This window comes from Neofelis nebulosa, chromosome 6 (genome assembly GCF_028018385.1).
Source record: "Neofelis nebulosa isolate mNeoNeb1 chromosome 6, mNeoNeb1.pri, whole genome shotgun sequence".
Classification (NCBI taxonomy): Eukaryota; Metazoa; Chordata; class Mammalia; order Carnivora; family Felidae; genus Neofelis; species Neofelis nebulosa.
The window spans coordinates 103,799,609-103,824,495 of record NC_080787.1 but is presented as its reverse complement, the minus strand read 5'-3'; the positions used below and the strand labels follow the sequence as shown (position 1 = coordinate 103,824,495).

General features: G+C 39.7%; 1 protein-coding gene and 1 long non-coding RNA gene across 2 annotated transcripts in view; one reads left to right on the top strand and one right to left on the bottom strand.

Annotated features, from left to right (window-relative positions):
* Positions 1-5,849: 5,849 nt before the first annotated feature.
* SLC16A10 (solute carrier family 16 member 10) overlaps positions 5,850-24,887 on the bottom strand; it is a 116,400-nt gene continuing 97,362 nt past the window's right edge. The window contains exons 4-6 of the mRNA XM_058734989.1: positions 20,595-20,738; positions 12,296-12,524; positions 5,850-9,485 (exon numbers count right to left, since the gene is read on the bottom strand). Coding sequence (XP_058590972.1) covers positions 9,253-9,485; positions 12,296-12,524; positions 20,595-20,738 — 606 coding nt within the window. The 3' untranslated portion in view covers positions 5,850-9,252. The remainder of the gene's footprint in view (positions 9,486-12,295; positions 12,525-20,594; positions 20,739-24,887) is intronic.
* LOC131514700 (uncharacterized) lies at positions 20,662-24,618 on the top strand. Its single transcript, XR_009263216.1, has 3 exons — positions 20,662-20,774; positions 21,147-21,210; positions 24,594-24,618. It is a non-coding gene; the product is annotated as an uncharacterized LOC131514700 (long non-coding RNA).

Genomic DNA, 24,887 nt, shown 5'->3' with positions numbered 1-24,887 from the left:
CAGTTTAAGTAAAACAGTAATGTAATTCAAACTACAAAAAAAGAGTGTCAAAGAGAACTACTTTTGGGACTAGCCAGTGCTTTGGGATTATTTCTATCCGTGTCGCTTACCAAGGAGGAATAACAATACCCAAACACACTTGGAATACGTGTATGCAGCTTAAAAAGCACACAGCTTATTTTTCTTTTATTCAACACAGACAGTTTCCTTCACCTCAGTAATTTTTCCTTCCCTCATCTCCCCGGGGAACTCTGTAAGTATAATCACAAAGCCTTAAAGAAATTTGCTAGAATTTTTTTATTGTATTTACTGAGAATATCACATTGTTCCACAGTAAATGATTTTCTTCTCCAAATGATTACAAAGCTCTTTTCATTAAAAAGGATTTGCTTATCTATATGAAATTGCACATTATAAAAAAAAATCAATTATAAATTATACTCCTTAAAAAGAAAAAAACAGTTTTTAAAGGCAAATGCTAAAATACTGCATACTGATCAAATCCAGCATAATCATTTCACATAGTGATCTACACTTAAAACAACTGTGCCAAAAATGGCATCCTGTGTAGGTAGAGAAGCAGAGCCACGCTCTGGTGCACAGTGTGCACTTGGAATAATTTGGTTTTGAGGTCTAAGATACAGCATGTTTTTCTAACTTTGAAAACATGCACATAATTTAAAAATTACTTTTTGAGATAAACATTAAAATAAGGTGACATGAAAAATGTCACATTATATGAGGAGATACTTAAAATATCCAAGCTGTCTCTTAAAACTGTAGGGTTCTGTTTATTGTGGCTCCAACTTTCAGGCTAAAATAAACCGATCGGAGAACGAACTGACAAAATGCAAATTTATCAAGCATTGTGCAGTGCCTTTGCAAAACGTACAGTTCTCCAATCACAATAAATTAAGTTACATCAGAAGTTACTAAAGGGATACTTAATCTCACTGTACAGTGACTTCTGATGAACAAGTCCCCATTCTCCCCTCCACATTTAACTCATGTTAACAGTAGAAAGGAGTTATCATTAGTTAGCAGAGAATCCAGTATACTCTAGTATGGTCTTCCTAATTTTCTATAGTGCACCATTTTCCTAATTTACATTTATAAAATCCTCATAGTTAAGGCAGTCTACAAAAGTCAGCAGGATTAAATAAAAACCTGTTTTCCTCACTTCATCTGAATCCTACTTACAAGACATTAAAACTCAGAGATCCATGTGGAATTTTAGGTGGGTGTCATACAATTGGCTACAACCATGACATGCTGAGAACCCTTAATAAATCATAGATCTGAGGTTTGCTGACACCCAGATGTGGTCCTTACTCAATTCTTTGTTAAATCTGAAAGACGAACGATGATACTTTCAGTGAGAATTTTTTTTAATGTAACTCATTGTCCAAGTTTTGAGATTGATGACTCCCCAAACTCGAATTTTAGCCTGAAAAATAGCTTAAAATATCTACTTAAATTAAGCTTATTAGAAAGCTATTTTGTACATATGTAAATATAGATACACGATGAAACATACATAAAATTTTCTCTGTACCCTCTCAGAGTTACAGGATACTTTGAATAGCTAACTTTGTGCTAGCAACATCGATAAGGGACTTCTGTATTTTTTAACTGAGATATAATTGACATATAGCATTGTACGGGACCTCTTCCTTAAAGTTATTACCTTGGGGGGCTATGTTCATTACTAAGTTTTCATTTCGTGATTATTTTCGTACCAGTTTTACACTTGGAAGCCTTATGTGTTAACAAAAATCATATACCTCTAAGTAGATACTGGTTTTTAGGTGAGGTTTTTTTTCCTTACATGTATATACAAAATACAACATGCATAATACTGCTGGATCTACACCTCTCCTATTGTGTTATATTTAAAAAGAAAAAATAATTTTGAAAGGAACATGAAATTTAGCACCAGTTTTGACCTAATCTTTCTTTGGTAGGAAAAAAAGGCACCAAATATATAGCGTGCTCATTGTACGGGATCCAAAAACAGCACTCATGAAACTCTCAGTCCCTGACATACTCTTCCAATATAGACTGAACTATGAAAGATACTTTGACCCATTAACTTTCTAGCATATTAGAACATACTACAGAAGACTACATTTAGAGAATATCATAACAGAAAATGTTTTTGTGCTTACCCACATTTAAGATATTTAACGGAATGACTCTTCTAATATGGACAGATACTGAAAAGTATTATCTGGTAGAGAATAAAAGTTATACATCAGAGGCTCCAAAATATTATCACAAAATATTATCACAGACTTAGTTAGATTTACAAATGTTAATTTATATCGATAGTTCCTGCAATATGCATGGTTAGTGACATTCAACTCCAAAATCCTTTTCTTACAACATGCATACTGAAAGGCTAGAAACATCTTTAATTAGATTAGGAACTTGGGAGTTAACTCCTTCACTGTTGCCACACTCAACGACAGCATTTTAAAAAACTCCAGTGGTCCCTGTTCCACTAGGAAAGGGGTGCCTCTGACAGGAGTTTAACATGTAAGCTATAAGGTTAAGTAAGGCACAAGCATATAATCTGTTGTCAGTGATCATCCATTTTCCTGCCAAAGAAAACACAAATGAAAACAAGAGTTCATCGTCAAGCTGCCAGTATAATTTGAAAAGCCACTAGTGAAGCATTTTAGTAAGTGTTATTATATAGCAATTATAAATTTCTCCAGTTTTTCTGTTTCAGATTATCCACAGGGCACATTAGTTAATATTCCTTTTTTTGTTCTTCTTATAGCCACTTGTCAGAACAAAGCACTTAGGAAATTTTACTGATATCGTGGCCCCCTTTACTACTTGGCCTCCCTTGCCTTTCGATCTCAGAATCACCACTAGCTCCCTTCTGATTAAGCAAGAATTGATTAAGCGGGGCTTTTAGTTGGACACTGAAAGCTGAGGTAGGTGGACCATCAGGATCAAGTACTTAGAAAGGTTTTATTTCATTCCCAATGTCTTTCTAACATACTAACAAAAATTTGAAGTCATCTGTTTTGTAAATGAGGTAGCCTCCTATATTGTATCCTGTCAAGAAACCATGAGGATTTCCTTGAGTGTATAGATGTCAAGATGATTAATGTTTACTCTTTCAAAACTGACAATTTTAAAAAGGACACGCTAAGTAAACTATGTCCCAAGTTTCAAGGTTTCTTTGAGTGATTCAGAGATGTGACGTAAATTGTTTTCTGGGTCTTTATTGTCTCAGGAGTCATCTAAAGTCATCTGATCAAGTCCACATTTATGTAAGTTCAGTAACTGTGGTTCTAAGTTGTATGCGGTTTTCACATTTAGCTATGGGCATTTGGCCCTTTATCTTTGACACTGTAACCTATCACTCTATAGTGTATTTATAAAACAAAGCGTTAGTGTTTGCCAACAAATCAACTGATAAAAATGGCTGTGACTATAAGATTATAGTGAGCCCAGGAGCTCTCTGTTGCTCTCCTCGTTCTTCTTTGCCCCGTGAACCAGTCTCAAACTCAGCTCTAGATGGTCTTTTTAGTTCCTTTACACCAAAGTACCAACAAAACTCAGTTACTGTAATATGAGCAGAATTAATGATTGTCAGCCTTCCTTGTCTCCTGTGTCCTTATTTCACATTACCACATCACCGTTAACAAATGGCCAACTTGTTCTTCTGTTTTAATAACAAGGCACAGTTTTGTTTTTAAGAGTTAATTAAATTATGATGGATGATACATTTTTCTCTTAGCCAAGATACCACTTATCTTTCAAATTAAAGAATATAAATGTACGGGTGCCTGGGTGGCTCAGTCGTTTAAGTGTCCAACTCCTGATTTTGGCTCAGTTCATGATCTCACAGTTCATGGGTTCGAGCCCCATGTGGGGCTCTGTGCTGACAGTGCAGAGCCTGCTTGGGATTCTCTCTCTCTCACCTCTCTCTGGCCCCTCCCCTGCTTGTGTTCTCTTTCTCAAATAAATAAAAACTTAAAAAAAAATTTTTTTAAAGAATATAAATGTAAAATAATGTTTCACTTCCTTCTCCTTTTCACACATGGGAAAAAGCAACAATTTTTAGCCTAATGCAAAAAATGCTCTTTAATGTTTATGCCAGCAATGATGAAGTTTTCAATTAGAAATTTCCTAAGGAGTCTAAAACTTAAATTGTTTACATATTTAAAAAAATTTGTTTTAATGTTTTTATTTTGAGAGAGAGAGAAAGACAGATTGTGAGTGGGGGAGGAACAGAGAGAGGGAGACACAGAATCCAAAGCAGGCTCCAGGCTCTGAGCTGTCAGCACAGAGCTCGAACTCACAAATTGTGAGATCGTGATCTGAGCTGAAGTTGGACGCTCAACCAACTGAGCCACCCAGGCGCCCCTGATTGTTTACATTTTTTTTTAAAGTTTATTTTATTTATTTTGAGAAAGAGGTGGGGGGCAGGCAGAGGGAGAGAGAGAGAATCCCAAGCAGGCTCTGCACTGTCAGCACAGAACCTGATGCTGGGCTCAGTCCTATGAACTGCAAGATCATGACCTGAGCTGAAACCAAGAGGCGGATTAACTGACTGAACCACCCTGTTTACAAGGCATCCCTTTTTACCTATTTTTTAAACTAGAGCTAATTAACTTATCCTTTCCACTTGTACCTCTAGACTCTGGGAATTTAACACCCTTTACCATAAAGTATCAGCCTGCAGCAGATTTCATTAGGAGCCGTCTCTGAGAGGCCACTACATTCCACAGCATCCTCCATGATGTGCTCTCAATGGAATATGAAAATCAAAGTAAAAAATTATGCTCTCTGAAAATATTTGAGAACTTGATCTTTTCTCTGAAAGCATTAAACATTTAAATAAAGTTTTATATATTAGCACAAAAGATGCCAAATATATAACACCTATCACTTCCTCCCCAAATTTTAATCACACAATTAAACAATTTTTTCAATGGAGACCAATAGAACTCTAAGTTGAAGGCTGAGAGCAAGCTATTCTTTTTTTTTTTTTTTTAATTTTTTTTTTCCAATGTTTTTTATTTATTTTTGGGACAGAGAGAGACAGAGCATGAACGGGGGAGGGGCAGAGAGAGAGGGAGACACAGAATCGGAAACAGGCTCCAGGCTCCGAGCCATCAGCCCAGAGCCTGACGCGGGGCTCGAACTCACGGACCGCGAGATCGTGACCTGGTTGAAGTCGGACGCTTAACCGACTGCGCCACCCAGGCGCCCCTGAGAGCAAGCTATTCTACCAGGTGACAGGTGATGTGAAACTGGATGCGATTTCATCCTGTGAAGCCATAGGGACCAGTAAGTAGTGCAACTAAACAGCCAGTGGAACTAAGCAAGGATGTCAATGGACTCTTGAGCAGGTTTTTGAAAGACAGGGGGAAGTAAAGGGGGAAAGAATGATAAGGATAAAGATAATAGGAAGAGGAAACAAATGAGGCCTAAGAAAGGGTAGGGGGGTGCCTTGGCGGCTCAGTTGGTTAAGCATCCGACTTCAGTCAGGTCATGATCTTGAGGTCTGTGGGTTCAAGCCCCACCCCCACATCAGGCTCTCTGCTTGTCAGCAGGGAGCTCACTTCAGATTCTCTGTCTCCCCCCCCCCCACCTCAAAAATGGATAAATATTTAAAAAAAAAAAAAAAAGGTGGAAAAGTGCATGGCCAGGAACTTCCCTTATGCTACCCATGCTGGAGGTTGCCTACCCCTAATCGCATTTTCTATTCAGTTTTCTATTCACTTAAGCACAAAAGTCATTTGGACATAAAGTGGTTTGTAAATAACAATGGTACAAATTAAAATATTCTTAAATGCAGTGGAAAGGATTAGAATTACCATAAGTAAAGACAAACCTATGTTTATTTACAATTAGGTGTACATTTACTTTAAAAGTGTGGAAAGTTGAAGCCAACAGAGTTAAGGTTTTCTTCATACTTAGGAGGGGATCTTCTGCAAACATGTATAAACAGATACAATGGATCAGGAAGTACAAATGAAGTCTTGTTTCTATTTACGGATAGAATTTGAAGCTTAATGCAAGCATGATGCAACTTCCAGTGGATATTACAAGTCTTGTCGTAGGACTGTAGACTAAGGATTTTAACTGGGATCAAAGAAATTTATAAATTTTGAATAAAGTATCGATCTGGGTGGTTTATTACTACTGAAATGGATGGATCCTAATAACGTCTACCACAGTAAAATTTAACTGCAATGTTTCTGGAAGATCCATAGGCAGTAGTACCTGATCCAGAGTCTCTGTAAAGGGAGCAAACAGTTGCTCCCTTTATGTTGTTGGCCTCAAATACCAGAACCTTTGAATTTGAGAATTTGCTGAGTTTTATCAGAATTAGGATGATGAGATAGAAAGCAGAGTTCTGACTCTATTCTTTTCCTCTCAAAAAAGTGTCTGGATTGAACCAAAAAATTTAGGCCCATCGAGTCACTTTATTGCAATAGTAACACTCTGTTCAGAGATTACAAAGGATTTACTTTGAAACATTATGGTACTATTTCTTGTCTAAAACACAAATCCTTATGAATATTAGTATTTTTCATTTTATCTTTAAACTTCAGACTTCTAGAACTTTTTGTACCAAACATATGTTATGAAATATGCATTTTATAGAATTCAGCATCGTTTGTACTTTTTAACTTTATATTATTACAGCACAGACCTCCCCATAACAGTCTATTATAGTGGAGCTCTTTCAGTATCATAGATCCCATTTAATTCATTCCATTAGACTGAAAGCTGCATATGTGTAATACTGTACACAAAATATTCTGAGATCTAAATACTATACTAAATACTATTAATACTTCAGTCACTTTGCTCTTTTATTATGGAAACTAACCAAGCAAGAGCAAGTCAGATTGTTACTTTTTTTTCTTTCTAAAATCAGCCAAATTTTGAAAGGGAAAACATTTTGGAGGTCTTTACAGAGCAAATTTTCTCTTTTAGAATTCTTTCTGTAAAAAGGGGGTGAGGCAGTCTTAGGAGTCTATGCTAAAACTATCAAAAAAAAATGTTTCTAATGGCAAGTTTGATGATTGATCTTAGTTGTATGTTCTCAAAAGTACTGATAATAATCAGGAAATAATGTTTTATGTAACTGAGTGTGAATAAATGAATCCAATAATATCTTACATTATCATTTCTAAGTCATTTTCTAAAAGCTTTAAAATAAGAATATGAAAGGGCAGTATGGTCAAAATATAGTTGTTCTTTTAAGCAACAGAACCTTCCAAAAAACAAATTCCCCAAGTTTCCTAAATATGAAATATAGAAGTACTGGAAGTTGCAACCATGTGTATGTAGTAAATGGCTAAGTGATGTCTTCACAATAAAAAAATCACTTAAAATCCTATTAAAAATAAATTCCGCATTCAGCGTTCCTACTTTGAACTTTGGGGTTTTTCTAGCTGTTTAATTAACTGCCTCGCTTCCCTCCAGCCCCCTGTGTGCCCTGCCCCACCCCCGTCAACAACTACAAATTCATATGCTCTTCAGGTACCTATATCCTCAGCTAGAGGCAAAGAAACAATAGAAGCTGAAAAGAAAAGCAGGGAGATAATAGATTAAGTTTCTGTCCATCCAGAGAAGTTAGAAACCTATGGATCCTGAAGGTGCTTTAGAAAAAGACAGCATTCTTCCCAAGTGAACAAGCTACGTTTGAGGAAGCTCTAATACACATTTATACTTAGGAATTAAATATACTTGGCATATTATTAATTTTCAAAGACATAAATAAGAAACATGTGGTACTAAAGTATAGTTTCAGGATGAGGAAATTGTTCTTAGTTTTTTGTAGACGAGTATAGGTCATGGCATGACTTCGGTTTTAATGTTTAGGTCCTTAAAACTTTAATAGCTTTCATACAAGTGTTTTTGTATAAATAGAAAAAATATTGGGAATGTTAATGGGGAGCATGCTAGGATAAATAATGATGAGTGCAAATTTTTGCCAGAAAGTTTGAGAAATACAGAAGTTATTTCTCTTTATAAGTGCTTTTAACCTTTCAAGACCCATTAATTTTATAAACCAATTTGAGCAATTATTTCCACCAGAAATACCTTCTGCATGATTAAAAGATTTTTTTTCGCCATTTGCACCTGAAACTGCAACTTGATAACATGCTCGGTAAGACTCTGCTGAAATGTCAAGTCTAGTGCCAACAAAGTCAGAGGTCAGAAAAATTCTATGTTAAAACTGCCAGAATCTCTTTCATTCATTCTATTTTACTTTATTGTTAACATTGAAACAATTTCAGAAATTTGGGGTGTTTCTGGCTACCTGAGTAAAACATACTGCAAACCAAAAGAGAACAAAAAGTAAGTGGAAGAAGCGCCTGATTTCCAAATTGCTCTGCCCTAATGAACAGGATCCTTTTCATCTCACATGTACTGAATCTGAACACAGTGTTACCATCAGCACCAAGAAGTTCCCCTGACACCGAAGCAAGTCAGGATAACTTAATTTCGTATCTTACTTAACAGCAGGCAAGCAGCTTTAACATAGACTTGAGGTTTAGGTAGGTCTGACATTATCTAGAATCCAGGCTTAAAGGTAAAAAGTTTCCAAATAGCAGAAGAAATTAAAACGGAGATACCAGAACTAAAAACACCATGTGAGACGATAAACGTTATTTCCAGTCCTAACCAAATTGCAACCCTTTCAGTATAGCGTGAGGTATTTTTTTTTAATTTTTTTTAAAACATTTATTTTTGACAGAGAGAGAGAGAGACAGAGTGCAAGCAGGGGAGGGGCAGAGAGAGGGAGACACAGAATCCGAAGCAGGCTCCAGGCTCCGAGCTGTCAGCACAGAGCCTGATGCGGGGCTTGAACCCACAAACAGCAAGAACACGACCTGAGCCGAACGAAGTCGGATGCTCAACCAACTGAGCCACCCAGGCGCCCCGAGGTATTTTTAAATATTTGTATAAGCTTATTAGCATTCACAGTTTCCAAAGTTGCTTTGGAATAGCTTCAATTCTCTTAATATTTGACTTTCAGACATGTTTTCATATACCATAGTCTCTGCCCCCAAACTCATGGAAATATCAAACAGCTAGCTATTCAGTGGCAGAAATGGTTCTTGTAGTAATAAGGGTTCTATTTCCCAATTATTGTGCTATTCTTAAGATGTAATTAAAAAAATAGGAAATTTGCAATTCATATAAAAGGGAAACTTGCTTAAACTTCCGAAAGCAAGTCCAGTCTGGTTGGAGGTATATAAGACATTAAATAACAGAGTCAGATTCTTTCTTAAAGATTCCAGGTGAGCTTGACAGCAGAGAGTTCTGGTTCTCCAACATTTTCTCCATCTTTTCTCCTCCAGTGGTTTTACCAATCTCTCTTTGCTTCTTACTGTGGATCCATGGGATAAAACAAAGGACAGCACCTCCAATAAGGGGAGGGATTCCAGCGAGGTAGAATGCCACATCGTAGGAGCCCAGCTTGTCACGAAGTAACCCTGGGAAGGGAAAAAACTGTCACCAAGAGAGAACCAAGTGTGGCTTTTAGGGGTCTCAGATCAATCACACTGATGGCCTCCTCCTAAGCTAACAACTTCATCTCAGCAGGACTAGTTCAACCATCTTCAAATATCAGACATTGCCTAGGAAATGGGTCTGAGGTATAAACCTTTCCTGATAGGAGGAAGGAAAAGATCTTAGATCTTTAATCTCGTCACAGACTACAAGCCTATGGGTTTTCACACCAAGTTATTACATGGAAAAAATATTTGCAACCAAGCTTTGGCTTTCTCAAAACCATTCAAAGGCCATTTGGGGTATTCTGACCTTTGGTGTAATGGTCCTTACAACGTCTACATTTCACATCTTTCTTAGGCCTATTTGTTTATGAAATAACATGAAACTATATTTAAAATTATGATCCGAAATCGTAACAAAAATTATAGATCTAAGAGGATGAAAAAGACTGTTACATACATTTATTAGCACTTGGGAGTAAAACATATATTCTTATGTTTTTTGCTTAAAACATAAAACAGAGATCCTTGGGCTCTGCTTCTAAAAACTGTTATTTTGAATACTCCTTATTTCTAATTTCTCTAACAAAATCCAGGTTTTTTAAAAAAGATTTTATTCTTGGGGTGCCTGGGTGGCTTAGTTGGCAAAATGTCTGACTTCAGCTCAGGTCATGATCTCGTAGTTCATTAGTTCCAGCCCCCCGTCGGGCTCTGTGCTGACAGCTTAGAGCCTGGAGCCTGCTTCAGATTCTGCGTCTCCCTCTCTCTCTGCTGCTCCCCCACATGTGCTCTGTCTCTCTCTGTCAAAAATAAATAAAAACATTTAAAAAAAATTTTTTTAAGATTTTATTTTTTAAGTAACCTTTACACCCAACATGGGGCTCGAACTTATAACCCCAAGATCAAGAGTCACATACTCTACCAACTGAGCCAGCCAGACACCCCACAAAATCCAGATTTTAAAAGTTATCCTAGTGGTTTTTTTTTTAATGTTTATTTATTTATTTTCGAGAGAGATAGAGCGCGCACACGTGCGCAGGGGAGAGGCAGAGAGAGAGAATCCCAAGCAGGCTCCTCAGTGTCAGTGCAGAACCCAGTGGGGCTTGAACCCACAAACCGCGAGACCATGACCCAAGCGAAAACCAAGAGCCAGACACTTAAGCAAATGAGTCACCCAGGTGCCCCTATCTTAGTGTTTTTAAACTTTTGTAACTTTTACCATAAGACCTAAGTTATCAGAAATGTCCAGGGAACAAACTGTATGGCGTATCTGACTTTTCTAAATAAACAGCTGAGAATCTGTCAAGTACCGACACATGAAGTGTGCATTTATTCTCGACAGAAACATAAAATACACAATATATCTAAATCTACAATTTTCTTATCTTCTGAGTCAAAATATTCCTTATATACTGACCCTTTCCTTCCTTATGAACACCAGTCATCATGTTTGGACTGTAATACTATGATCCGTCAGAAGCTCCTGAGGAGTCAAGAGCTTTCTGCTGCCAGTTGCTGGGTGCTGTTCTGCCAACTTAGGAAGTTTCCAGTTATCTCCTTATTCTTGGTCTGTTATCAGTTATTTCTAGTTGCAAACACCATTCCTACCAAAGTGCTGCTTATTATCTGCTTTTGACTTGGAAACCCTAGAAATCTACGTTTGTAAGGTGTAAAAATAGTGTGAATAGTCTATTACCTGCAGGCAGGGGAAGAAGGGCTGGAGGGTTCTCCTGCTACAGGGAGACTGTGACCTTTAGTGACTCTGTGTGCTTGATTCGTGACTAGGTTCCCAGTGGGAAAAGTTGCTAGATATGTGCGATTCTGGACACGAGAATGAACTTTCTCTGAGCCCCTTACATGCCAAACACCAACGATAATAAATACATTTGAATTTTATCCTAATGTTATCAGATTCTAATCTAATAATTCACTGGCACCCCAGTGATATTGAACATGAGACAATTTTATGCTATTGAGAAGATTTCTAAAGGTGAAATGCATCATAACATAAATTAACCATTTCTGTGGCACTTACCACATTCACAGTGTTGTATAACCGCCACCTCTATCTAGTCCCCAGATATTTTTATCACACCAGAAGGAAATGCCATACCCGTTAAGCAGTTATTCCCTACTCCCCCTTCCCTCCAGCCCCTGGAGACCACCAATCTGCTCTCTGCCTCTGTGGATTTACCTATTCTGGATATTTCATATCAATAAAATCATACAGTATGTGACCTTTTGTATTTGTGCTTCTTTCACTTAGCATAATGTTCTCAAGGTTCATCACCTGGTAGCATGTATTGGTACAATACTTCATTCCTTTGTATGGCCGAATAATATCCCGTTATGGCTGCACCACATTTTGTTTGTCCATTCATCCACTGATGGACATTTGAGTTGTTTCCACTAAATGGTGTTTTTCATTAATTATTTCTAGGGGGGATACGATCTCTTGCCTCTTGCCCAAAGCATACATATTTAGAAATCTTTTAGAATCTTCACCTCTTTTTTTAAAGAAACTATGTTCCCATTTCTCCAAAACACATACTAAGTGAAATACAGGAATTGTAAAAGCTTAAAGCCCAGAAGATTGCAATTACACATTTTACTGAGTGTGTCAGATTATCAATAAGGATAAGAGAGACTCCTCAGCAAACTTTTTCAACATGCCATCTACAGCTGGTCTTATTAAAAATGTTATCAATAAGGCACATACAAAAGCAAAAGACCAGCAACCAATAAATCATAATATATTTTACATATAATTACTGGAGAACCATTACATTTACCTGCAATAGGTGGGCCCACAGTCATGGGTATAGACATGAATCCAAGTAGAAATCCAATTGCTTGAGAAACATCCTGGGCACCAACTAACTCAAAGGCAATGGGAGCCATAATGGAAATGAAGCATCCATCGAAGAGACCCATGATGAGACAGACAGCAATGAGGGCCCCAAAGACACCACACAGGGGAATCATCATGGACATCAGACCAATGAAGAAAAAGGAGAGTACCTAGAATAAGACACCACCACAATGTCAACTCTGCTCTCAGGAAAAGTAGATGTTGCGATTACTGAGCAACATGCATGCCTAGGAATATTAACTGACTCCTCCCTGGAAGAGTTGCCTCCCTGGCCCAATTCACCTTGATTTTATGTAATCAATCCCCATAATCATCTCCCCTAAGTTCCCCTAGCACTTTCTTAAAATTTCCATTAAGAATAAAGTAAGTATTTTTACATATTTACGTTCCCCTCCAGCCTGTAAGTTCTTTGAGGTCAGAATCTGTACAAGTCCTCTTTGGACTAGATATTCTAAGGTTTAAGAATCTTGCACCTGGTCAGCGCTCAATAAATATCTGTTCTTTGAGTATTGGCTCAAATTCATTCATCAAACATCTGACTTTGAAATTATACTCTACTGGTGTTAGTCCTTTGCAAACGGAAAATATGCCAGCAAGATCAGATCAAGATCACAAAGCTTCCAATTCGGGGAATGCAATGATGTAAGGTTTAGATATTTAAATAATTTAGAATATATTGCCTGCCAATATTCCAGACATATTCCAGATATTCAGACCAAGTGAGAGATTAAAATAAGTAACTATGATTTGATAGGTATTATACAAATATGTACTGAATTTTGATTATTCAAATTCTAATTAAATTCTGACGGTCATAGGAAATATGTATAATATGCAATGAAAAACAAATTATTCTGCTATAACACTGAAGAACTAAATTTTCTAATCCTATTTTACTTGATAGTGTAAATCAATATGATTATTAAATGATACTTTCAAACACTGTTTTCTGGTGATACAGCATAGGTATATCCTATTTAAGCCTCCAGAGTTAAGGTTTGGAAATATTTTGAGCCACGGAATACTTTCATTTTAACGTTAGAGTAGTTAATAGAACCGAACACTTAATTTTGCCTGCCATTTGGTAGCTCTGTGCTGTGTGCTATGTGAATAATACCTGGTCCCTACCCTTGGGCTGTGGGGAGATGAACACGTGAAACAAGTGCACATCAAGTGTTCTAGATGTTGCCATAGTTGTATATTCTAAGTATGGTGAATACAAAAAAAGAAGCAAACAATTCAATAACTTTCTTTAGGCAAAGAACGAATTAAAACTGGACAATTCACTAGGCAGCAGAAGAAATGTTTCAAAATGCATCAAGCTTCTGAAAAATATGCATATAATAGCAGCTATCATTTCTTGTTTATTAAATGCCAGGCACTGTTCTAAGCACTTTAATAATCTCCTAACAACTTTATGAAGTGGATACTAATATTGTGCCCATTTTACAGATGCAGATAGTGATTCTGGAAGAGGGGTAGTAATGCGCCCAAACGTGCCCATCCTGGAGCCCTTGGTCTACACAGGTAGTAGTAGAGAGCAGAAGGAACTACTGTTCCTAGAGGATACCCTTCAGTGACAGGGGGGTGGGGGGGAAGGGAAAGACCATGAAGCAGCCATCTGGATCACCATCTTTGCCTATTCTGTTTTTCCTAGGACCCACTAGGCACACCTACAGCGTACCAAGCTCGGTAGCTCACCTCAGGGCAGCCCCTCACAACCTAGTACACATCAGGATTACCTGAGGAGTTCCTGAAGCTGCAGACTGAGTGAAGGGATACAGGAATAGCAGTCTGGCCAAGCTCTCCAGATGACTTTAACACAAGTGGTCCACTGACCCCACAATAAGAAACATGCTCTTGAAAAAAGTTTCAAACTCCAGGTTAGATCTCTTTTCGACACCATCACACCATGCAACTGAAAATTTTTCTTCATGGTTAAAACATGGCTTTATGGTATAATGATTAGTTTAAGACTCCGAGTTGGTTGTTGAAAAATAAGCCTGGCACTCACATTTTCCAAAGAACACAATCTCCCATTCTCCTGATTTTTTATTTTCTACTTAAACATCTTCGTCTCTACCCCAACTTCAATGAAACCACATACAGAATTTCTTGCATGGATATTATTGGGCTTGCGGCCTGATAGGTTGGAAAGAACTAAAGGCCCAGAGGAACAAGACCAGGTTCCAGCATTCTGTGACCTTGAGCCAGTAAAAAGGCTTCCTGATGCTTCCCATCTATACAAACAGATCTAAAAATAAATCAAAATGTAGAAAGTGGGTTGAAATTCATAAGTAGGTAAAGATTTCAGGAGTTATTGATAAAATAACCATAAAATAGTCTTAATTGTATATACATTTTTTAACTCTACCTGCAAAACATAAAAGGAGATAAACATGGAAAGTCATTTGAATCTTAGAAACTTATCTCTATTATCACAAACTCCAGAGGATCTACAATAAAACTTCAGGACACTGTGGGGCCACATTGCCCAGACCAAACATTCACAACCATGCCACTGTAACTATGCTATGTGTTAGCTTTCAAGAATATTCTTTTCTTTGAATGTTTCCTGTTCTTTTACTATTTTGTTTAGTACAAATCTCTTCCAAGATAAGAGAACCAGAGTGAATTAGTGAAATCCTAGCATACTACTTGGCACAAAGTCAACTGTGCTCAATAAATGAATGTTTTTCTTGAACAAACTTATGTAACATGAGACCCAGGTGCTTTACTTTTGGTGGTTATCCTGATTTTTCTATACATCGTTGGCCCCTTGCAATTTTTGTTCTTTGGTTAGTTTTGTAAAAAATCATTCACTTAAGAGTTTTGAATTTATTACTATATATTTGAACCATATCATTTCTTAATACTTTACCTGACTACAAGTTCTCCTCAATCCAAACTATATTCTTTTTTAATTACTTGGCAGTAATTGTTAGTTATTATTTGAAACTGTTAAATTTTAATAACTTAAATAGAAATTTTTATTTAAAAGTAAAATTTCTTGGTTTTTCTTTAAGAATGGAGTTCACAGGAATTTACACATTTATTCTTTAGCATTTCTCAGAAAATAGCTTGCAAACTGTTCATATGAGAGGTTCCATACTTCATCACTTCCCCAAATAAGTACTGATCCACGGGTACCTGCCTGGCCCAGTCAGAAGAGCGTGCAACTCTTGATCTCAGGGTCGTGAGTTTGAGCCCCATGTTAGGTGTAGAGATTGCTAAATAAATTAAACCTATTAAAAAATATATTGATCCATACATCAAATATTGATTTGTAGATGCCCCATTTTGAAAGATGAATAAATTTGGTATTACTACAGTCTGTTTTCCTCTCCTCAAACACAGCAACTCTGGTTAGATTTAAATAAGGTATTCAGAGGCTCCTAATTCTCCTCTAATCTCTGGCAATGACATTTAATTTAATAAGGCATTGACAGTCGAGATGTATTTCTTGCTTTTGTTTTCTTAAAACCATCCAAGGAAATATCTTCTGTCACAATATTATAGGCTTTAGAAGAATAACCCCTTGCTTGAGTTAGTTTACATACTTTAAGAACAAAAAAAAATTGTTTTTTTTTATATTACCCTTCCCTATTTCTATCACAAAGAGAACATTCTTGGAGAAATGTCAGTTTAAGTTCTGCTCAGGAATCTAAGTATAGCTCAAGAGGAAAAATGAGCTGCACCTGAATAAGCAGGAGGCATTTTCAGAGGCAGACATAAAGCTGGCCACAGTTAGGTTCAAGTGTTGCTCCTACAAATTTATTCAATATAAAGTTTCCAGACTTTCAGGGCCTCTGGCTAGGAACCCAGAGCAGAAAGACTTTCACCATTATAATTCCATATAATGCAATTCAGTCATCTCTTCAGCATTTAAAACTGTTAGGCTGGGGGCGCCTGGGTGGCTCAGTTAAGTGTCTGACTCTTGATTTCAGCTCAGGTCATGATCTCACAGTTCATGAGTCTGAGCCCCACATTGGGCTCTGTGCTGACAGTGTGGATTCTCTCTCTCTCCCTCTCTCTCTGTTCCTCCCCCCCCCGCCTTGTGCTCTCTCTCTGTCCCTCTCTCTCTCAAAAGAAATAATAAAAAACAAAATGTTAGCTGAAAATACCTGGAAACCAGGACCTTGATAGAGTTTAAATTCAGAACTCTTAAGCAAAATGTAAGTGATCTATAAGCTAAGTGATCTATAAGCAAAGATCTCTAGTTCAGGATAACCAAAGTCTTCTTTCTTAAGATCTGTTCCAAATCAGGATTTGCTTCAGTATTTGATGAAATAAAAAGGGGACGCCTGGGTTGCTTAGTTGGTTAAGCATCTGACTCTTGATTTTGGCTCAGGTCATGATCTCACGGTTTCGTGAGTTCGAGCCCTGCGTTGGGCTCTGTGCTGGCAGCTTGGAGCCTGCTTGGGATTCTCCCCCTGTCTGCCCCTCGCCAACCACACAATAAAAGGAAGGATGCATTAATCCTCCACTCTGGGCTGGCACTTTACATAAGCTGTCACCATGAATCCTTACCACAGCCCTCTGCCAGTTCTGAACACGGCTGGTGCAAGGACTGGGCTGAACTCGTGTCTCCAGAGCCTGTGTGCTTTTCTGCTGCGCAGCCTCCCAAACCCAAGATGCCTGTGACCAGAAATTAGACCGTGTGGGAGGCTGTGAGGTGTGATCTGTGCCCAGCTGCTAGGAGACAGGGAGGAGTTGGGCTATAACAGACAAAAGCAGGCAGTGGGCATGTCTGCACCACCAGCGACAGCAAGGTAAGGAGTGGGAGCATTCCAACTTTTAAAGGCTAGGCCAAAAGGCAGCCAGCCATTGAGGGAAAGAGAAAGAAGAGGAAGCAAACAGAGCTGGAGCTGGCAACAGCAGAGAACAGCCAAGAATCAAAAGCCACACCGAATGGTTGGCAGGTGGGCAGGGAAGCCAGGAAAAAGGAGAGACAGAGGAGGGGAGTGATACAAAGGAGTGAGTCCGGTAGCCACACGGGCAAGGCCTGTGTTGGCTCCTGTGCCACTGTGTTCACAGGAGGAGCACACTCCCAGCAGCCACAGGACACACAGGACACACTGAAGGCCTTTTTTCTCCTTCACAGGCTCTCTGAAATGCAGTCATGTCACTCGTGACTCAGCATATGCTGCTGTGGAGCATGGATTACTGCTTCCACCCCAGTAACCTATCCTCCAGAGACAGAACCACCACAGTGACTTAAAATGCGAAATCAGACCACTTCATTCTCCAACAAAGACCCACAACACTTAAAGCAAAATCTCTTCAATTTGACTTTCAAGGCCCTGTATAATCTGGCCCCTCCTAGCTTTCCAACCTCTTCCCTTGTCACTCTCCCTGTCTTCCTGAGTTCTTCATTTTTCCTGCCTCCAGTATTGCTCCAGGAACTCCGGGACCACGTGTGTCTTGTTTGTATCATCCCACCAAGGTCTAGGCTGGAACACAGTAGACACAATCCTTTGCATGAATGAAAGGAAGCTGAAAGTCTGTAATACAGGGGCGCCTGGGTGGCTCAGTCAGTTAAGTGTCTGACTCTTGATTTCGGCTCAGGTCATGATTTCACAGTGTGTGAGTTCAAGCCCCATGTCAGGCTCTGCACTGACAGCGTAGAGCCTACTTAGGATTCTCTCTCTCTCCCTCTCTCTCTTTGCCCCTCCCCTCCCTGCTTGTGTGCTCTCTTTCTCAAAATAAGTATTTTTAAGTCTGTAATGCATCGAATGTCCATTAGAGGGTTCTCTTGACACTTGAGAACAAAACCAAATGTTCCACAAGAATACCCACAGTTAGGTCCTAAAAAAGGGGGGAACGATCATAATACAGTAAATACTTGTAAAAGTAGCACTCTACCAGCTGTCTACTCTCCCTTCTGCTATGTGACCAGACTCCTTTCTGCAGCTGGCTGCCGGGACCTCCACACAGACACCCACAGTGAGCCAGCCTCTGTTCCTTAGGGTTCGTACCTCTGAGTGGAAATAACAACGATACTTTCCTCTTAGGGCTGGTGCAAGGAACAAGGGAGATTGCATGTGGGGCACTTAGTTCATTGTCTGGCACATGGAAGTACTCAATAAATGGCGGCTGGGTTATTTCAAATCATCTAATGGAAGCTTCTTTATCTGTAATGAATGCCTTTTCCAATCATTTTCCTGCACCTAAATCCCAGCTCTACTTCAAAGCCCAGCTCAAATACTGCCTCCCATCTATACAGTGAGCTGGCACGCTCAATTCCCCAATCCCAAATTGCCCTCTTCCCCGGGCTCCCCTTCACTGTCCTCCCACAGCCAAGCTGTTAGGCAAAGTAGTCTACGTTTCCATTTTTTCAGCTAATCATGATCAGTCTTTAGCACCTGCCATGCCACTGAAACTCTGTTGCTAAATGCAATGAAAACCTTTTAGCCTTTAACGTGCTTGCCCTGTCACTAGCTACCGACACTGCTGACCACTGCTGTCCCTGAAACACTCTGTGCCCTGCTTCTTTCCCACTAAGCTGGCCACTCCCTTCAGTCTTCATGCACATCCCTCGTCCTCCGCTTACCCATACAGCCCACGAATGCCAAAGTCCCACAGGTCCCTCGGGATCTCTCAGGAGCTCCAGACGCAACATGGCTCTCCCATGAGCACCAAAAATTTAACATGGCAAAAGTGAACTCCACATCTTACTCCGATTTACTGAAATGACTCATCTTAAACGCAGTAGCACAACCATCCATTCTGTTACCGGAGCCACAAATCTCAGACCCAGCTTTGGTGGCTCCGTCAAACTCTTACTCCCATATCCCTATTTTACTGTTTGATGCCAGTGTTTCTGCCTTGGTTCCTCCTGCCTAGACTGCTTCAATGGTCTCCAGCTAGTACCCCTGCTTCCACTCTGTTGTTGTTGTTGTTGTTGTTTTTAATAACAGCTTGATAGAGATAAATTCACATACCATAAAATTCACCCATTTAAAGTAAATAATTCAGTACGTTTTACTGAATTTACAAAGTTGTACAACTATCACTACTGCCTAACTTTGGAATATATCACCCCAGGAAGAACCCCCATAGCCTGTAGCAGTTACTCCCCACAGCCCCCCCCCCCCCGCCCCCGCCCGCCCCGGGCCACCAGGAATCCACTCTGTCTCTGTGGCACTGCCTATTCTGGCCACTCCACCAAAACAGAGCTGCACAACATGTAGCCTTTTGTGACTGCCTGAGCTGTTGCCCTCCCACGTCATCCACCCTTCACAGCCACTGCATTAAGCTTAATAAAATACAACTGTCATGTCACTCCCTCAGTTAAAACCCTCTAGTGGCTCCTGGTAGATTTCAGGATAGTGTTATCCTTCTCCTAACCCGGCTCCTGCCTCTCCCCACCTCCCTCCCCCCACCCCCCGCCCCCCAGCCAGTCAGTTTATCGCTCTCCCTTTATTCCATTCAAACACTCAGTTTCACAGACATAATATACTATGTCACACCTCCACCTCTTTGCCCATGTGGTTTCCTCTGCTTGGAACACACTTCTCTATCTTCCTTCTCTTTCTGACTGCCACTCACCTATTAATACCACACCAGCCCAGGAAGCCTGCTCAGAGCCTCACTAGTGATTCAGATAGTTGGTGCCTATGTTTCTAGCACCCGTCTAGCATAGTCATTATTCCACTTTGCTGCAACACTGTCTCCCCATGAGACCATTAGCGACTAACTGAGGGCACAGACCATGTTTCATGCTTCATTCGCAGCATTTAGCACAGTGTCTGGCATGGAGGAGTCATTTAAGTGCTTGTCAAGTGAGTGTCCGTGTGAGCTTGGAATTAGCATTTGCGTAGTGCACAGCCCTCAACACCCAGGAGGCAATCTGCAGTAAAAAAGTTCAAAAGAAACCGGCCCCTGAATTTCACAAGGTGGTGCAAAAGGCACATGACTAAGAGAACTGTGCCAGAAATAAAACATTCTTCTTAGAAAAAGCAGTGGGCAAAAACCATCTTGATTTGGTGGAGTGCCATGACAAAACAAGTAAGCTTGTTGTGTGATCGCCAATTTCTCATGTTGAAAACCCAAAATTCATAACTGAGTTTGGCCTTGAAAAACTGCTGGTAGAAGTTAGGTTCTAGAAAACATTTGTAATTTTTACAGAAGAATTTAAGAAAACACATACATACATATAATGAGACATGAGGTGACAAAGATAATTCTGCTGGGGGAAAAGCAGCTTAAGAAAGTACCTGAAGATAAACCTTCTTCACACCAGGCATATAATCTGCGATCCGGCCAAAGAGCAGCCGTCCGACTCCTGAAGTGATGCCAATGCACATGAGAACCACCTCTTTATTTTTTCCATCTTGAAACCTTTCATTCACATATTTCATCTGTGGACCATCAAGAAAGAAGCAACACTAAATACGGTAGGAAAAACTGACAAGTTTTGACACAAAATGCCTTTGTGTCTGCACAATGTTATGGATTCTCACCCCTTTCCAGTTCCAAATATTTATACAATTCCAAATATTTATACAATTTCTTCTGTGATAATTGTTCATCAGAACATACGAAGACAAAGCTAACATGATTTAGCTTGCACAAAAGAAGAATTGTTAGGAGAGGTCCTATTTCAAAAAAATGACGAATGTACATTTTATAAGTTAACCTTGAGCCATTAGCTAAAGGAAGAGAACATACTTTGAACACACCATACAGCCTTCTCCTCTCAAGGTCACCCCAGGACCCAATTATCTGTTCTCCTTACAGGCTATTTAAGGCAGTTTTATCTCTTGTAGGAGGACCTGAACCAAACTGACACCCCTGAAACAGCTGGAGTGGAGCTTCCAGGATAAAGCAGAAGTAAGGTTCCCTACCTGTGAATTTGCCTATCTGTGTGACATCAGAACAGACAGATACACAGTTTAACACAGCGGTTAAGAGAAAAGCCTCTTAGACTGCATGGGTTCAAGTCTTGGTTCCATCCCTTATCAGCCTTGTGACCTTGAGTAATTTCTTAACCTTTAGGTCCTCAGTTGCCTTGTCTGTAAAACGGAGATAGCAATAGTACCTCAAGTATTTAAAATATACGACCTATCACTGATACACATATCCATTGTAAAAAGATCCCCCCCCCCATCAAATTAGTTAATACATCTATCACCTAACATATTTACCTTTTTTGGGGGAGGGGGGTGAGAACACTTTCTATTCTCTTGCAAATTTCAGTTATACAATACACTGTTGCCAACTATAATCAACCATGTAATTAGATCCTCAGACCTTATTTATAACTGAAAATTTTAATTTTAGCCTTCTTTTAAAGTTTGTTTATTTTGAGAGAGTGTACATGCGAGCAGGGGAGGGGCAGTGAGGGAGGGAGAGAGACAATTCCAGGCAGGCTCCACACTCAATGCAGAACTCGAAGCAGGGCTTGATGTCATGACCAACCAACCGACCATGTGATCATGACCTGGGCTGAAATCAAGAATCAGTTGGTTGGGGCACCTGACCTGAGTGGCTCAGTTTAAGTGTCCGACTTCAGCTCAGGTCATGATCTCATGGTTCGTGAGTGCAAGCCCCGCATCAGGCTCTGTGCTGTCAGCTCAGAGCCTGGAGCCTGCTTTGGATTCTGTGTCTCCCTCTTTCTGTCTCTGTCTCTCTCAAAAATAAATAAACATTAAAAAAAAAAAAAAAAAAAAAAAGAATCAGTTGGTTAGATGACTGAGCCACCCAGGCACCAGGCACCGAATTTTAGCCTATCTTTTTTCAAGGACCTTTTCCCTCTATTTGCAGTGTACTTAATGACTGTAAAACAACAACCTGACTATGTTTTAAAAGGAAGTGTGGCCAGGCAGTTGTTATACTGGGTGAAAGAAAAATACACAGCAACTCAGCACCCACTAACATAAACTTTGCTCCCACAGCCCCCAAGTTTCATCCCTATCTTAGCACTTCCCTTTTCTCAATGATCATCTATCTGTGCTCACAAGGAAAAAAAAGCATGTCTCTACTCCCACTGTTTTCTCTGCAATCGCAGAGATGTTTTAACTAACCCAAACAGTTGTTTCAAACAATCAGACTTGCTGTTCCCTATACCAAACTTTGGCCTGAATTCTAGAAGCCTGCAAAGCAAATTACCCAGCAAACTCAATGGCCCATTGATTCCCAAGTGTTCCTAGTAGCCTGTAGGGATGACGTCTTCTTAAGAGACTTCCATTTCACATTTTTAGGCCCACTTGGATATGCCAACACCAGCACTCTGTCTTTTCCCTTCCCAAACTGGTAACTCTCCTCCCTAACTTCTCTATTTCCACACTGCTCCGGAATAATTCTTCTAAATAGGACTTTAATCTGATCAATCCCTCATCCATTAGTTACCCACCACTGACATTTATATTCGGTTTGGTATTAAAAGCCCTTCATAACCTGTCACCAGTCGTCTTTGTGCCTTTATTACCTATTGATCCTTGACTCAAAAGCAGAAAACTCAAATATCTACAGGACTCAGGCAAGTAGCATGAAGGACTGAAAGAGACTTCCTGGAGAGAGGGAACACATACTCCAAGCCCCCTTTTATTTTAAAGGGAAGTCAGAAATTTTTTGTGGAAATGTTGGCACCTACCTTAAATTTACAACACGGCAGGATCCAACCCCATGCCAGTCTGCAAACTGCATTAGGCTGGCTTTGATCTCAGCCCTAATCCCATCTGGCCCAGCAGGACAGGTTTATTCAAATAGTGTTGCTTAAACACATCTCATACTTTCTTACCTCTCTACATTTCTGCTGTCTCTTCTTTGACTTTCTGAATCCTACCCATTCTTTAAGACTCTGCTCAAATCCCACCTTTTCTATAAAGCCGTCCTTGATGACCTCCACCTTATATCCCATTCTTGTTATTGCCTAAAGTTTTCATTGGCACCTTAAGTATTGCATGTTCCTACCCAGCCTTTCTAGCTTCTGAGGCTACACATTCTGTTGTATAAACTCTTGCATGTCACCCTAGGCCTATCTACCCGTCTGTTCCAAAGACACCTCAAAGTGAATATGACTCATGCTGAACTCCTCTCCCCCTCACAATCTGCCTTCCCTCCACTACTGCTTTTGGCCCAACTCTCCAAGGGAGAAACCTGAAAAGCATCCTAGATTGCAGATGCAGGAGTCACCGCCAAATTCTGGTGATTTTACCTCCTCCCCCTCTCAGACACACTTCTTTTGGTCTGTGTTCTCTGTGTTTCAGTTCAGGCTCCCACCACTCACTCAGACAACAACAGCCTCCTAGCATGCTTCTGGCTTGAGCCCCCCACTCCTGCATCTTTAAATTCTCTGAGACCACCAGATTAAGTTCAAACCGAAAAACACTTCTCTGAGATCCTTTGACGGTTCCCACAGCCTTCAGGATAAAGCTCCCGCTCCTGCTTTAAGAGAGAAAAGCTTTGCTACTGCAGCCTCACTTCCAGCTGCCTCCTTACACACACGCTGTTAACACTGTGCTGTTCAATGTGGTAGCTGCTAGCCACACAGAGGCTACTGAGCACTTAAAAAGTAGCTACTTCAAATTGAGATGTGCTCGAAGTGCAAAATACAGAAAATTTAGAAGACTTGGTGGAAAAACATGCAAAATATCTCAATAATTTAAAAATTGATTCCATGTTGAAATAATATTTTGGCTACATTAAATAAAATATATTGTATATATCATGAAACTAGTTTCATTTGTTGTTAATTTTTTTCATGTTTATTTAGTTTTGAGAGAGAGAGAGAGAGAAACAGCATGAGCAGGGTATGGGCAGAGAGAGGCAGAGACCCAGAATTTGAAGCAGGCTCCAGGCTCTGAGCTGTCAGCACAGAGCCCGACGTAGGGCTTGAGCTCACGAGCTGTGAGATCATGACCTGAGCTGAAGTCAATGCTTAACCGAATGAGCTGCCCGGACGCCCCTGTTTTTAATTCTTTTAAATATGGGAAGTAGAGGGACGCCTGCGTGACTCAGTAGGTTGGGTGTTCGACTTCGGCTCAGGTCATGACCTCGCGGTTGGTGGGTTTGAGGCCCGCATCGGGCTCTGTGCTGACAGCTCGGAGCCTGGAAGCCCTGCTTTGGATACTGTGTCTCCCTCTCTCTCTGCCCCTCTCCCCACTCACACTCTGTCTCTCTCAAAAATAAATGGACATAAAAAAATTTTTTTTTAACTATGGAAAGTAGAACATTATAAATTATATGGCTTACATTACATTTCTATTGAACAGTGCTGGTCTAAGAAATCCATTTGTGGCTGCAAAGATAAGGTAGCTGTTGATAGAGGTGACCTCAAACTGGCTTATTCCTCCAGGCCTTTATCACTGTTGGTAAGTGAAATTAGACAAAGTGGAAAGATGGATTCCAGCTCAATTCCGAAGAAAATGAATAACCTGATTTAAGGCACGTAGAATATAATTATGTGTATTCATCAACTTATTTAGAATTTGAATCCAGACTTAATGTATTAATCTACTTCAGTAAGTACCCAAAGGATCTAACTTTTTAAAAGATATTGTTCAGTA